The sequence below is a fragment of the Malus domestica genome, chromosome 13 (assembly GCF_042453785.1).
Source record: "Malus domestica chromosome 13, GDT2T_hap1".
Lineage (NCBI taxonomy): Eukaryota > Viridiplantae > Streptophyta > Magnoliopsida > Rosales > Rosaceae > Malus > Malus domestica.
The window spans coordinates 3,197,550-3,213,101 of NC_091673.1; the positions used below are offsets into that span (position 1 = coordinate 3,197,550).

The 15,552-nt window shown below is 37.8% G+C and overlaps 2 protein-coding genes across 3 annotated transcripts; one reads left to right on the forward strand and one right to left on the reverse strand.

Annotated features, from left to right (window-relative positions):
• On the reverse strand, window positions 1-809 carry LOC103451699 (nudix hydrolase 1-like). The gene is made up of 2 exons (XM_008391111.4): window positions 549-809; window positions 1-431 (listed from the first exon to the last, which is right to left on the reverse strand). The coding sequence occupies exons 1-2, from the start codon at window positions 694-696 to the stop codon at window positions 124-126; spliced, it is 456 nt and encodes a 151-aa protein (XP_008389333.2). The 5' UTR covers window positions 697-809; the 3' UTR covers window positions 1-123.
• A 3,249-nt stretch (window positions 810-4,058) lies between these two features.
• Window positions 4,059-11,268, forward strand: LOC103451698 (phosphoenolpyruvate carboxylase 4-like). Of its 2 annotated transcripts, none has more exons than XM_008391110.4 (20): window positions 4,059-4,487; window positions 4,714-4,877; window positions 5,135-5,258; window positions 5,456-5,533; window positions 5,612-5,680; window positions 5,775-5,853; window positions 5,948-6,024; window positions 6,133-6,228; window positions 6,448-6,589; window positions 7,112-7,234; window positions 7,502-7,554; window positions 7,672-7,914; window positions 8,090-8,215; window positions 8,329-8,430; window positions 8,504-8,650; window positions 8,906-9,004; window positions 9,174-9,262; window positions 9,478-9,604; window positions 9,684-9,890; window positions 10,241-11,268. In XM_008391110.4, exons 1-20 carry the CDS (start codon window positions 4,332-4,334, stop codon window positions 11,063-11,065), a joined length of 3,126 nt encoding a protein of 1,041 aa, XP_008389332.2. In that variant the 5' UTR covers window positions 4,059-4,331; the 3' UTR covers window positions 11,066-11,268. The 2 variants fall into 2 exon arrangements, with proteins under 2 accessions (XP_008389332.2, XP_017192156.2); XM_017336667.3 differs by having other exon boundaries at window positions 4,077-4,487; window positions 9,207-9,262.
• Window positions 11,269-15,552: the final 4,284 nt, after the last annotated feature.

Here is a 15,552-nt window from a genome sequence, read left to right on the forward strand (position 1 = left end):
TTGAAACAAAATAAACCCCTCAATTTTTACCGATTCATAAGCATTCAAAATGGTACAATAATACACATGCATGATCCTGCATGTAAAATTACATAGCAATACATATGGTTGCTGAATCTCCATTTATTCCACTGTTTTGGGGAAAGGACTAAATCCGGTCCTGACCATTTTCTCCAGAGGCCAAAAGAGGGGATTTGGGAGATTGTCCCACTCGTACCACTCCCAACCATCGCACTTGTTTGGCTCCAGGTTTTGGGGCTCCTGATCTGGATCCGCCGCCACTCCGCGCATGAAAACCGTCACGTAATGCGACGGCTTCGGCGGCTCTAAGAACAAATTGTTCGTGACCGTCAGCAACTCCATCTCCTTCTCAATGTCCAGCCCAGTTTCTTCCTTCAGTTCTCTCGCCGCGCACTCCTCAAAGCTCTCTCCTGCAAAAATTACAAAACGCGGCCGTGGAAATTTGAAAAATTGGAACTGATTCAACGAAATTAAGTAATTAATTTGGGATTAGGACAGAAGGGGGAGAAAACCCATGCGAGAATTACCGAATTCGAGATGGCCGCCGGGGAGGGCGAAGGTAGAGTCGCCGACGGAGGAGCGGCGGCGTCCCAACAGCACCGTTTTGCCTCTCAGCAAAAACACCACCACCGCCACTCTAGGCTTCGCGGCGGCGGCTGTAGTCCCGTTTTCCATTTTGTTTCCGTTCTTGTACTCAACGCACCTGACCCGACGGGCAGGACTCCACTCACTTTAAAAGCAAGGCGGATTCACTGTTTTGTGGTGGACCTTTCGGTCAAAACGCTGTTTAATGATGTCGTTTCGACTCCATTCTGCTTTAGGGCTTTCCCGCCACGGATGCTGGGAGTTGGCCGATTATTGACGTTGAGACGTTGAAACTTTAGGGTGAGGCAGATTCTCTACCCTCCCACTTTTCGTGACTTTCTATTTTATGTGATCATGGTTAAGTCACGTTAATATTTTATATTATTTTTTTATAGATATAATAAGATAAAAAGAAATAGTAATATAAAATGTTAACGTTGCTTAATTGTGACTACACAAATAGGAGAGCACGAGAAGGCACGGAAAGTGGAAGGGCTGAGAATCTGCCTCCTAGGATTTAAATATGTTTTTATTGTGCATTTTGTCATGCTTGTGCTACACGCAAAAATGCTTTTGGACTTACCCAACCTCACTAACAAAGTTTAATAATTTCTTTTTAAGAAAATTGTTCAAAAAAATTATCATTCTGTCGTTCTTTTTATTTTATTTGCAAGCGAAATGGACATTTCTTTTTCATATTTAATTGTACTGAGCCCGTTGTATGACTTGATTCAAATAATGTTTAATGTGGAATAAAATGGCTCATGACTGTGACATGCTACATGCTAATTCATTTTTTTTAACGAATTTATGTAGTTCAAATATTGTATATATGTTTTTAAATAGTATCACTGATGTTATTAGTGTTAAATATCAAATCTTATTATAACACGTAAATTAACAGTTTTAGATAACTGTATGACATTGCTTTGCTATGAGGCTTGTTAACTAATTAACTAATGGGTTTGGCAAATCTGGATCAACTTACCTAGTGGATGAAGAAGACCAAATTACTAAAATGGGCCTTGTCAAGGACTTTTTGCTTGTTGGGCCTGGAGCCCCAATTTACCCAAAAGAAGGAAAAACAATGCCCGTCAGAAACAGTCGCTTTCTTCATGCGGGTATTCAGCTTTGAACGATGATAATTGTCGGATTTTCTTTGTGATAATTTTGAGGATTTTCAATTATATATGTTCATCGTATAACGTGAGATTAATTTTCATCAGATACTATTTATATTTAATTTTAAATAAAAATTATTATAATAATTTCTAATTACACGTTATACGATGAACGAATATAATTTAAAATTTTCCAATGTCTTTCACAAAGAGAATCAGAATCCTCTTTCTTCAGCTTTGATCGAGAATGGTAGATGAAGAAAGATTTTGCCAAGTGGCTGCACCAAAAGTAAATATCTAAAAAGTTGATCACATTGTTTTTGGCAGTTGAATGCAACTATGCAAGTACTTTATTGACCAAATATATCACGAGGACTAGCCCTTCGCGTCCTCTTTTAACCAACTTTGTCACACACTCAAGTCTCACAACCAATTCTTGTGATAAAATAAAAGTTAAATAAAAGTCACAATCAATATTTAAATTATTTACGAAATTATCATTTTTTTCGTTGAAATATTTAAAGATTAAAGATCAATACAGAAATAAAAAGTGGAATGTAAACTTCATCCTATTTGATGAGATATGGAAAAATTAATGAACACTGATGATACTTATCGATTCACAACAAAATTTTTGATGAACTCATTACAGATTTCGAATTTTAAAATTTTTATTTTAGAAAATTTTCTTTAGTTTCTACTAAATCTGAATGAGTTGATATATTGCCTCATTGCAAATTTTCATAATTTGTCGAAATATCAACATCTATATTTTTACAAGTTTACACATTGATATTTTCAACTACGTAAATATTTTAGTTTAACATATTAATTTTAGTGTAAATTAGAGTTGGATATAGGTGACAATAAACAATAAACAACAAACAATAAAAATATTCTTAAAAAAACAATAAAAATAAAAACCTTCCATCTCTAAATACACCATTTCTTTTTAAAATTTTTCGTTTTTCATTACTAATTAGTAAGCTACTATCTTTTAAGTAGAAAACAAAAAAGAAAGATTCTTTTCCTTTCAATTATCTGTCAAACTCGTTGATCAGGATAAGATCTGTGCTAGGAATATACCGGTATGATCCCACCAGTTTTTTATTATATTTATTTACTGCATTATTTGTTGAATTATTTATTCATTTTATGAATAAAACTAGATTTTGTCCCATCACTTATTCTCAAGTCTAGTGATAGGTCAAATTTTATAAATTATAGTTATTGATAATTTGCGTGTTAATGCGGAGTCCATTCTTACCCCCAGAGTCTTAAAGAAACACATGCTTAAAGGAAGAAAGGCCCAAGAGACGAAAGACCAAGGCTCAACAGAATTAGGAAGGATGAGCCTGAGTGCTACAGACAACCGCTTAGCAATCTGGTTTGTCTGCTACAATGAAACCAAGCGCTTCTCCATAAAGTGCATTTCGACCAGCAACATCAAGTCGGTATTGACAAATTTATAGCATGAAGTCCCTAGAACATAGAGATATGCCTATTCAGACATCAACTCTAAGTCACGTGGCGACTATCAAAGAGAACATAAAGACTGACATATTAAGCACTCTCAAAGAGAACAAAGGGGTATGCCTATGAAAGAACGTAGAGGCTGACACATTAAGCACTCGGGTGTGGATTCTAACCAACCTAGGGGCGAGCAAGGCGCTCGGTACACGTTGTCTCAAGATAACATGCAAGTGGACTTGAATGAATGTCACTTTGTTGTCATGTGTCGATTAAAGAAATGAGGGATAGCTAGCAGTTTAAGTCTATGTATTCGGCGCATTAAATGTAAAGGAAGTGAAAGACTCAAACCCAGAGACTTAGGGCTCAATTGAGGGCCTATATAAGGAAGATAAGTACTCATTAGAATAGGTCTAACTAATTGAAAGAAAAAAAAATTGTATTGAGCCAAGTGCTATTTGTAAGCCTTTGTCAATATATTCGGATGTAGGCCAACTTTTAAGGGTGAACGACTTAAATCTTGTTGTTTAGTTTTTATCATTTCAACCCCGAACCCACCAAGGGCCAACCATGCGACCATATTGGTCTTTGTTAGCCTCACCATATTTGACCGTTAACATGAATTATTATTTAAATATTAATTAATACATTTATTTTGCATTGGCTAAAATAACACGTTTTGTAAATTTAATCTACCTAACATTTCTCGAAGGTCTAATAGTAGTTTAAATTTCGAATTACAAATGATTTGATGTAAATATATGGTTCTATAAAAAATAAAAATAAAAATATCTCCCGAATTAGGTGGGCACGGAGCCACAGAGCTGTCCTTAAAAACCGAGGAGAGTGCCACCTGGGAGCAAGCCTTGGCATTCCATTCGGTAAAAGTGTGTCCGAATTTCACCCCAGAGTATCCGTACGCATAGACTCTGTCCCTCCCTCTCTCTGTTTTCCTGCCACCACTACTACTTCCACCATTACCATCTTCCTCCTCCTCCTCCTCTGCGTCTCCCGCTTCCACTTTCTCTCTAAAACACACACACAGAAACACTCTCATACACTTATACAACCACACTTTCTCTCTCTAGAACTCCACTATCCCATTCTTTCTGTTGAACTCCATCCCCTTCAACAATGACGGATACGACGGACGACATAGCGGAGGAAATCTCCTTCCAGAGCTTCGAAGACGACTGCAGAATGCTCGGCAGCCTTCTGCAGGAGGTGTTGCAGCGAGAGGTCCGAAGCCAAATCATGGAGAAAGTCGAAAGGATCCGAATCCTCGCTCAGGTAATTCACACTCTCTGTCTCTCTCCTTCCCTTTGCATTTCGAAACTTCCTAAACCTTGTTTGGTTGCCGAGAAAAACAGAGGAAACTAAAGAAAACAAAAAATGGCGATGAGAGTATTGTGTTTCGACAACTTTCCTTGCATTTCCTGGCTTTTCTTGCCAACCAAACAGAGGCTTAAATCGGGCTTTTTTTGCTTGTTTGAACGTGTGCCGCGTGTGTTTTCAGAGTGCTTGTAATATGAGGAATGCGGGGATAGAGGACGTTGCGGAGGTGCTGGAGAAGCAACTGGCGTCGGAAATATCAAAGATGAGCTTGGAGGAGGCCTTGATCCTCGCTCGTACTTTCAGCCACTACCTTAATTTGATGGGCATTGCCGAAACCCATCACAGGTAATCTCTTCACCTTCTCCAAATCCGCGGTTTTGTTTAGAAAGTTGAGGTTCCACCGTATGACCATATAACAATACGGGGAGTAGCCCAGTTTCTTATAACTACATGCAAGTTTCGTTCTTTTCCCGTTGTGGCAATGAAATAGGAAAAATAAGAGAATGTTGACTTGGAGAAAAGACAACTATTAAAAGTTCTTGCATCTTTGAGTTTTATAAGATTTATGGTTATTATTATTGAAATTTTGTTTCTTTGTGTAGGGTTCGCAAGCAGCGAAATGACTCGAATGAGGCATCTCTATCGAAATCTTGTGACGATATATTTAATCAGCTTGTTCATGGTGGTGTTTCCCCAGACGAGCTTTATAATACTGTTTGCAAGCAGGTTTCTTCTTGTTTCCTTTCCTTCTACCTTCTTTTCATCTCGGTTTGTATGCCTTGGTTGAGAAGTAAAGAGTGTATATTGCTCAATTGGGTCTCTGAGTATACGTTGAACTCGCTCGGTTAAGGCATAGTCAATGTTTTTGTGGTAAAGAGTTATCAGTCTATTTATTCTCAATCTCAAACATTTTCTTGCTGCAGGAGGTTGAAATTGTTCTTACTGCACATCCTACACAAATTAATCGTCGCACCTTACAATACAAACATATAAGAATTGCTGTAAGTTGTTTGCGGCTTTTCATTATTCTTAAACATTTCGAACATTTATTTTGATTGATGATATATATTTTCCTGCAGCATCTTTTAGACTACAAGCACCGACCTGATCTTGGCGATGAAGACAAAGAAATGCTGATTGAAGATCTGGTATTGTTTTTCCAGCCTAATTCCTTTATTCTAAAAGACATAGAAATGTCATATTTCTAATTTTCCGTTTGGCTAATGTATCTTGCTTTTGAAGGTGAGAGAAATCACTTCAATATGGCAAACAGATGAGCTTAGGCGCCATAAACCTACGCCGGTTGATGAAGCTAGGGCAGGTAAAATAGTTGAATATTAGATTTGTATCTACTATCTAATGGTATTCAAGTTCTTTGGTTCTTAACAGAAAGAGTTGCATACATCATACCGCAGGTTTGAACATTGTGGAGCAATCCCTTTGGAAAGCTGTACCTCATTATCTACGTCGAGTCAGCAATGCTTTGAAGAAGGTTCATCTTCAATTTCTGTTCTGTTATTACTAGTTTCTTTTTGTGCATACACTCTCCTGTCTTTCTGAATTTTATCTCAAGATTTTCTTTCTCTGATATATTTGTCAGCATACTGGAAAACCACTTCCATTAACTTGCACACCTATAAAATTTGGGTCTTGGATGGGGGGTGACAGAGATGGAAATCCCAATGTAACAGCAAAGGTAATTCTAGGTCCGAATGTTTTCTGATTTGTAAATTTTCTCCTACTTGTATTACTTGTTCCTTTGAAGTCAAGACGAGTCTATTCTGTCAATAAATACGTTATTCCTTCGAAAATTTTGTAAGGTAGCTCAATTTATTCTTTTATAATTGTTTGTGTGGTGTTCTGTTATTTTTCGTTTAGGAGGACGACTACTGATCTGCTCTCTTTTTATTGTCAGGTCACAAAAGATGTCTCACTTTTATCTAAGTGGATGGCTATTGATCTCTACATTCGAGAACTTGATAACCTCAAATTTGAGCTATCCATGAACCGTTGCAGTGATCGACTGTCAAGGCTGGCAGATGAAATTCTAGAGCAAGGTTTGGCATGTTGCAGTTCTTTTGCATTGATATATCGACTGCTTAACAGATTATGTCAATAATTCTATTCTCTTGCGGTTACAATAAGATTTCAATTACTTGAGCGTTAGCTTGAGAGGAGGGGGGTAACAGTGTTACCTGATTGAGTTAGCTTGATGTTCTAATCAACAATTGTAAATCTCTGTCACGCAGAAGAAAAAATGTTGTGAGACACTGATATGCCATTAAACGCTTACTTTAGTTTCACTATGTCAGGGATAGACTGCACGGTTACTCACTTGAGAGTAATTAAATTGATGAATTGTGGTCTTTTCTCTTTTGTTTACAATACTCTGTATGTAGCCTATACGTAATCTGACCTGCTTATCCCAAGCCTTCTAATTTGAAACTATGTACTGCCTACTGGTCATCTCCATTGGAATGCTTGAGGATTCATTATCTTTATATATATAAAATATATATATATGTTCACAATATTTGTGATTCACTTTGAACTATTAAGGCAATCAAATTTCTCTCCAGAAACTTCATCTGAGGATCGCCATGAGAATTGGCATCAGTACTTTGGTAGACATCAGTCGAAGCAACAAGGTGCGGCTCTTCCATCACAACTTCCAGCCAGAGCTGATCAACCCTCGTGCACAGGTGACATCTAATTATCCTCTTAAAACTGCAATTGTTTAGTTCTGCATCAAACCATAAATCATGCATGTGGTAACCCACATCAATTCCCAAAGTAATACTTCATCGTTGCAGTGCTTATGAAAATGATCCCACTGGAGTTTAATTCATTATCAAGTGTGGAGGGAATCGAATTTTGACAAAACATTATTTAGTGTCTAATATAGCAAGCTAACTTTTTCCTCTCACCTATATTTCATACTACTGATTCTTGCTTTTCCTTTGATGTAGACTGCATTCCTCGAATTGAAATTCCGAGGGCTAATTACCTGCTGAACCATCAGGTGAAGAAGTTCTATGATGCTGGCATTTGAGTCTAGCATCGGTTTTGATTCTTACATGGTTTGTAGTTACTTATAAATAGTCTCTTTGTTTTAACTTTTATATCACTCTTACGACAGGACGGTCAGGACTCTCCAATGTCAAATCCTTCATCCCAGAATCCTTTTCGCAATGGGCATACAATACCAAATGGATCTTCAGGGTCTCCCCCTTCTAATTCAAGTCGACTTCTTAACCAAAGGAAAATGTTTGCAGAGTCCCAGATTGGAAGGTCTAGTTTCCAAAAGCTTTTAGAGCCAAGGCCTCCTCAGAGATCTGGAATTGCTCCGTATAGAGTGGTTCTTGGTAATGTAAAGGATAAGGTATTGTTTATCAACTCATTCTTCAATTATGTCAAGTATGTTGTCGTTGTCTGCTTAGAGAAGTTTCTATTTATATTCCTGTGCTGTTGGTTTAGGCTTTATTAAAAAGGATTGACTATTGGGTCGTTGTATGTTCTGGCTATTACTAATGCTTGTATTTGTTCCGCGGGTTCAGCTTATGAAGACACGAACACGTTTGGAGCTTCTTCTTGAAAATCTTCCTTGTGACTATGACCCATGGGATTGCTATGACACTACAGATCAACTTTTAGAACCGCTGCTCCTATGCTACGAGTCTTTGGTAATCTCTCTTTAACTCATGCCTCCTCCCCTTCTCTACCTGTGTCACACACACGATTGCGGAACATTTGTACAAACTTCTATCTAATGTTGACAACCATATTTTTTTTGCAGCAATCATGTGGATCTGGGGTGCTAGCTGACGGTCGGCTTGCTGATCTGATCCGAAGAGTTGCTACGTTTGGGATGGTACTAATGAAGCTCGACTTGCGTCAGGTGTGCTTATTTTGGCATATAATATGTACCTTGCTCTGGTAGCATATTTTAACTGAAGATTTAAACGAGACAGGAATCTGGTAGGCATGCTGAAACACTTGATGCTGTTACCAAATATTTGGATATGGGTACATACAGTGAGTGGGATGAAGAAAAGAAACTCAAATTTCTTACTAAAGAGCTCAAAGGGAAGAGACCACTGGTTCCAAAAAGCATGGAGGTAAGGTTCTTAGCATCAGGATAACTGTGCTAACGTAATTCAGAATTACTAACCTAATTACTTCAATCGAAAATTTCATTCCAAGAGTTTTGAGAATGTTGAAAATGTATACTTCGAACAATGGCGATGCAGGCCTTGAACATGAACCTTCGTATTATCAGCATCAAGCCTCTAATTTACACTCTTTACCTGTCAATTTGCCGAGCTCGTGCTTCACTGTGAGACTTATGGCTTTTCTCATGAAAATCTTTTCAGGTTGGTCCTGATGTTAAGGAAGTACTTGATACCTTCCACATTGCTGCTGAGCTGGGGAGTGATTCCCTTGGAGCCTATGTGATTTCTATGGCGTCAAGCGTATGTCATACCACTTCTATACCATATTCATATTGAAGTTGTGCACCATAAAGCAGAATTTGTGCACATTAAAATTAAGAGATTGTTTCTTTCCAAGATTAGTGTTTCCATAAATGTGTTTGAGTGATAAAATTGGCATCAATGTTGCCATTCAATTCATAACTGGCAGGCAAGTGATGTTCTCGCGGTCGAGCTGTTGCAGAAAGATGCACGACTTGCTGTTAGTGGGGGGCTAGGAGGGCCGTGTCCTGGTGGAACGTAAGTTTGCACACCTCTATGTCGATATTCCTAGATTACTTCAGCAATTTATTTACCATCTTAAACTTTTATGAGTAAGAACATTGAGATGCTGTCTTAATGTATAGGGTAATAATTGATTTGTATCCTTTAAGTTGTTCCTGGAATGCCCTTCCTACTGCATAAATCGCACTTAGAATGAATATCACAACTGGATTTCATGCATCTTGGTATAGGCTGCGGGTGGTTCCTTTGTTTGAAACTGTGAAGGACTTGAGAGAAGCTGGCTCGGCGATCAGAAAATTATTATCCATTGATTGGTACCGGGATCACATAATCAAGAACCATAATGGCCTTCAAGAGGTAATTATCTCATCAGTTTTGAATAAACCTTGGTAGGGTCCTATGAATCTCGTGGAGCTTACAAAGTTATACTGAGCAGGTGATGGTTGGATATTCCGATTCTGGTAAAGATGCTGGGCGTTTTACTGCAGCATGGGAACTTTACAAAGCCCAAGAGGATGTTGTGGCCGCATGTAATGAATTCGGTATTAAGGTTACCCTGTTCCACGGACGAGGAGGAAGTATTGGTCGTGGAGGTGGCCCTACATATCTTGCCATTCAATCCCAACCGCCTGGTTCTGTAATGGTAAGTTTTCTTGTTCTTTCATTCATTAGTCTGTTGTATCTTGATTGCATTCTAGCTTTAAAATGTTTGAAGGGATAAATGCTCAATCATGATCTGCATTGAATAAAGACTTACTCAAATCTGCAACCTACTTCAGTTCACACTTTTACTTATGTTTGGAACTTAGACACTGTCGATAGCTTGATATCTTCGTGTACTCAACTAAATCTGTCTAGGTTTGATTCTGTAGTGTACATTCTTTCTGCGGTTCCAGAATTTGTCTAACCTTATGCCTGATGGCTAAATAAATAAAAACCTTTGTAGTTTCTACTTAATGATGTATAACCTACAATGGTTTCTAAAATTTCCAGGGTACCCTACGGTCAACTGAGCAAGGAGAAATGGTTCAGGCAAAATTTGGGCTGCCACAAACTGCTGTCAGGCAGCTAGAAATATACACAACAGCTGTGCTGCTAGCAACCATACGCCCTCCACACTCACCTCGTGAAGAAAAGTGGCGTAACCTCATGGAGGAAATCTCAAAAATCAGTTGCCAGAACTACCGGAGCGTAGTCTATGAAAATCCAGAATTCCTTGCCTACTTCCATGAGGCTACACCTCAGGCTGAGCTTGGCTTCCTCAACATAGGAAGCCGCCCCACAAGAAGAAAGAGCTCCACAGGAATCGGACATCTTCGTGCAATTCCATGGGTGTTTGCATGGACCCAAACCAGATTTGTTCTTCCGTCATGGCTCGGAGTTGGAGCAGGTTTAAGGGGGGTTTGCGAGAAGGGACACACCGAAGACTTAAAAGCCATGTACAAAGAATGGCCTTTCTTTCAATGTACCCTTGACCTTATAGAGATGATTTTGGGGAAGGCAGACGCTCCTATAGCCAAACACTACGACGAAGTCCTTGTCTCAGAAAGCAGGCGACATCTTGGTTCCGAGCTGCGAAAGGAGCTCTTGACTACAGAGAAGTATGTATTGGTGGTTAGTGGGCACGAGAAACTATCTGAGAATAATCGGAGCTTGAGGAAGCTGATTGAAAGCAGGCTCCCCTTTCTCAATCCTATGAACATGTTGCAGGTTGAGGTACTCAAGAGACTGAGATGCGATGACGATAACAATAAACTCCGGGATGCATTGCTCATCACAATAAATGGGATCGCCGCAGGGATGAGAAACACAGGCTGAGTGAAGCCATTGAATGTAGCTTATTTTACTGAACATTTCCACATTTTCTGTTTTTCAGTCTTGCTTTATCACAAGGGTTGCTGTAATTCGGAGGCTAAGTCCGTGAGAAACGTTCTATGCATCGTTCAGTCGGTTTCATGGACATATTATACAGATAGTTCCACCGCAATGGCGAAATGTTGAAATGTTTTCTTTTATTTGCACCTGGATACGCCTACAATATTTTCTTTTCATTTTCTCACGGTAGCTAAAACATGAAAAACAAGTCTAGAACAAAGTTTTCTTTGAGAACTAAGGGCCCCAAACTTCTTAATTTTGCTTGAATGATACATATCATTCAATGCTACAAAAAAAGAACAGTTGTGATTGAACATAAAAGATTTAACAATTTTTAAAAACAAATCTAACGGTTGAACACTTGTATCATTGAAACCAAATACCAAACTTCCAAACAAACTCCAGCTCGAGACTGAAGGCAATTCAATAGTAACCAAAGCCCTATTACTATCATGGGCCATTTTCAAAATAAAAATAAAAAGAAAGAAAAAGACAATTAAAGTCTACGTTACGAATTAAATCCAAGATTTACCATTCTCGAAAATGTGGTTAGACTAATTGATCAGGATAATGTGCATGTCTCCTTATATCTAGATTCGACTCCCCCTCCTAGTAAATTAGTGTAATTGGAACATCGTTGTGTCGGAAGAAAGAAAAAGATTTACCATTCTCACCCCACCCCATCTAAATAGCACTTGAGCAAAAGCTTTGTTAAATCCTAGTGAATTTCATAATGGAAGCCATTGGAGCAATGTTGTCTCTTTGTGGTTATTGTGGTTACTGGTGATCAGATTTTATTAAACAAAATAAAAAGGCCAGTACAAACACAGAGAAAGCAGCCTGCCAGTTATGTTTACTTGAGTTACAATCCTCTCTGGAAAGTAGGCTTTCTGTACTGTCCACTAAAATTAGAACCTGATTTCCAAAATCCACAAGCTCTTGTCCTCTTGACAAACTTTTCTTTTAAATTTACAAGATGCTAAATGTTGCTTAAAGAAGATACCATGCCTAAGTGAGTTCAATCAACACCTCCAAAAAACAAAATCTAGTTGAAGCTTCCTGGAGCAACCACAAATTCTTTCTTTCTCGACGTTGATATAGTAGTGCTTTACACCCAATTTTGAATCTAAACTGCTGGTATCAGCCCTAGTAGTGCCACAATTATACAGCATTGCACCAGCCTGTTTTGTATTATGCATTTTTTTAGTGGGAAGTCATTTCATTTCTTTCTTTCTTCGATTCTGACTTCCATTATAAATTTCACCAAGCCATACAATTAGATTCAATAACTTTTACGTGCAACTGTATGATTGAAGATGTTCATCACATACACAGCTGGTGCCGTGCGACCCGGCCAAACTAATTTTTTTTATATAACTAAAGCTAGCTAGGTAGGGTTCCATTTTGTTTTGATGCTGCTAGCTAACATGATCTTGATTCACGAAAAATAGGACAGAATTTTGATGAATCTGTTCTTTTGATGACCACAATTTCTTCATTTGGAAAGCTACAAAATGCGAACCAGCTGCTCGCAATGACCAAAGTGGAACTTAATCACTAAAGCGACTTGTGAGAATGTTGTGTCAAATTAAGCTTACAGGTCGGTTTTTCTACTAACAGTAAGCTATAGGTGTTAAATTCTCAGCTAGCATCTTAAATGAAAAAAATGGTGTGTTTGCATTATTTCAGTACTTTCCGTGATCGGACAGCTTTAGGTCCATGCCTCGGATTTGATTTCCCATACAGAATCCTCGGTCATCATGATCTCGAAGCATGACACAACGTAATATAATAACAAAGAAACTAAACGAAATACCCTAAGTTAGAATCTATTAGCATACTGAAATAATTCAGGGAATAAGAAAATCTCAAATTTATTGATGGATCAAGAGATAACAGCCCTATCGCCCTAAATCACTTGCTCTAGACTTTGTAGAAGTACAAATAGGAAACGATTCGTACCCAGTGCACAAGGCTCCCGCTTTACGCAGGGTCTGGGAGAGGTGAATGTCGGCTAGCTTTACCCCCATTTATGGAGAGGCTGCTCCCAAGTCTCGAACCCGAGACCTACCGCTCATGGACGAAGGCACTTGCCATCGCACCAAGTGCGACCTCACAAATAGGAAACGATTAAAGAAATAAAAAAATATCGAAAATATCTTATAATCTTAAAATTCCATTTTGGATAGTAAACAACGGAATTCGATCAAAATGCTCATATATCTCAGTAAAGCGTCACACTTTGTTCCTGATGTCGTCGTATTCTACATAACAGTGTGTTACGGGTCCAAATCAGAAACCGGAGCCTAAGAATGCAATGCTTGAATCTTACAACCGATTGTACGTCTTTCCAACTATTCGTCTCTGAGATTTCAGAGCCCTGTGTGGAATTCATAAATGGCCCTTCTTAAGACAGTCTTTTAAAAAAATTGAACAATGTTTTGATGCTAAAAAATAGTAAGTAAAATTAAAACAAACTTTAAAACTCACAATAATTGTCGGTTTCTAAATATCATTAAATGCATAGAATAGAAGGCTACAAAAAACAACCCTATTACAAAATAATCAACAATTAGTTCAATCTTAAGAAACCAAATGAACAAGAGTTTCAAAAAATCCAACATTGAAGTTTCACTTAAAGATGATTCCTCGTGCATACTTTCCTGCAAAATCATCAATTAAACTTCATAATCAATTTTGCCCCGAACACACTTTCAATGGATGTCAAGACAAGCCCATTTAACTCTTCCGGCAACATGTTTGATTGTAAGTATTATTTGTAATTGTTGTAGGATCCACTTAATTATTATTAATTTGCTAAAAATTAAGAAAAGTGGAAATATATTTTTTTTTGTTTATTTCAAAGAAAAGTAGAAAAGATGGAAAAGAGACAATTATAGGTCCCACTTGAATTTCAATCAGTCACATTTGGATATAATAATGCTATATGTTACATAGCAAAATTTTTAGAATCCTTTAATTTTGGAACTCTGTGCGATCCAACAATTCGATTCTCCTCAAAGCCGTCACTACTTCAATCATTTTAGCCCTATGTTCTACATCATTGCACCGGCTACTTTAGTACTATCTTGCATACTTCCCTGCTTTATATTATCCCACTCAATAATGCAATCCAATGCAGTCCAAACTCCAAAGAGTTCTAACTAGGGTTTCAGCCCTTTTCAATGATATAGAAACTTTCAATCCAGGAGCACCACTATTATTCCTCAAAGCTGCAGCATTGACCGTTAGGGACTACTATTACTAAACAATCAACTCATTTTCCACTACTAGGTTAACTCTATCAAATGCCATTTCGAACATGGAGCCATCGATCGAAAAGCTTTGACAGAAGTCAAATAAATGTTTTTTTTTTTGAGTGAAGGCAACATGCCAACGACTACAAGTAAAAAAAATCTGCAGCCCTGTGAGGGGCCGGCCATATATAATTATTAAAAAATGCTTCAAATTTCAAACCTAGTTTTTTCAACAGGAGGCAGATTCTCCGTTTTTCATTTTTTGTACCCTTGTATTTTGTGTGGTCACGGTTAAGTCACGTCAATATTTTATATTTTTTTTATAAAGCTAATAAGACAAAAATGAATAGTAATATAAAATATTAACGTGACTTAATTGTAACCACACAAACAGGAGAGCACAGGAGGGCACAGAAAGCGGGATCTGCCCTCCTTTTCAACATGGTTATACTGCCGTACGAAACGCAAGTTGCGTATGGAATTGACACTGATGGGGGTGGTGCCTTTGGTTATAGGTCTCTAAATTCTATGCGAGTGACATCCGTGTCAACCTTGAATATCCACCCCATGTACACAGTGTGTGTTTTTGTTTTAAACTTAGATTCCAGACAATGATGGATATATATTTTGTTGGATGGCCACCAAGTCCATTAAGATATTTCATCATTAATTCATGTATGACAAATGCCGTACGTGTTAAAAAATGTAAGGATTATATCGAAAAATTGACAACTTAAAATCCAATATATAATGAATTGTTCTACCTATTATCACCAAGACTTTTTGTGAGAAACAAAAACCCGACACTTGTGTTATGCAGGTGATAAGATACAATTTAAAAGACAATATATGTGTGGTTAAAAGTCCTTGATAGTGCATCCTAGCATCATTTGAGACACCCCTTTATGTTCAATATACGTGGTGGATTAATCTTTGCCTTGATACATCAGTTGAGATAAGAAAAATCTAAATCAAATCACTGCAGTGGCCTTGGCTAGCTAGCTTAGGGCACAGAAACCACCTGAGTCAATGGTGTAATACATATGGTAATGAAATTAGGTTTGCTGAAATACATATTCTTCCTTAAATGTTCTGATTGAATTTTACTGGTACTATTTTTTTCTCTTTTCTTTTTGTTGCCTTTTAATCCAACATCGATTCTTAGTTAATGGT

Coding starts and splice junctions, on each gene's coding strand:
- LOC103451699 (XM_008391111.4), bottom strand. CDS start 696: ATGGAAAACGGGACTACAGCCGCCGCCGCGAAGCCTAGAGTGGCGGTG. Junction 432..548: donor CGGCGGCCATCTCGAATTCG/GTAATTCTCGCA, acceptor TAATTTTTGCAG/GAGAGAGCTTTGAGGAGTGC.
- LOC103451698 (XM_008391110.4), top strand. CDS start 4,332: ATGACGGATACGACGGACGACATAGCGGAGGAAATCTCCTTCCAGAGC. Junction 5,534..5,611: donor ACAAACATATAAGAATTGCT/GTAAGTTGTTTG, acceptor ATTTTCCTGCAG/CATCTTTTAGACTACAAGCA. Junction 8,431..8,503: donor TGAAGCTCGACTTGCGTCAG/GTGTGCTTATTT, acceptor TAAACGAGACAG/GAATCTGGTAGGCATGCTGA.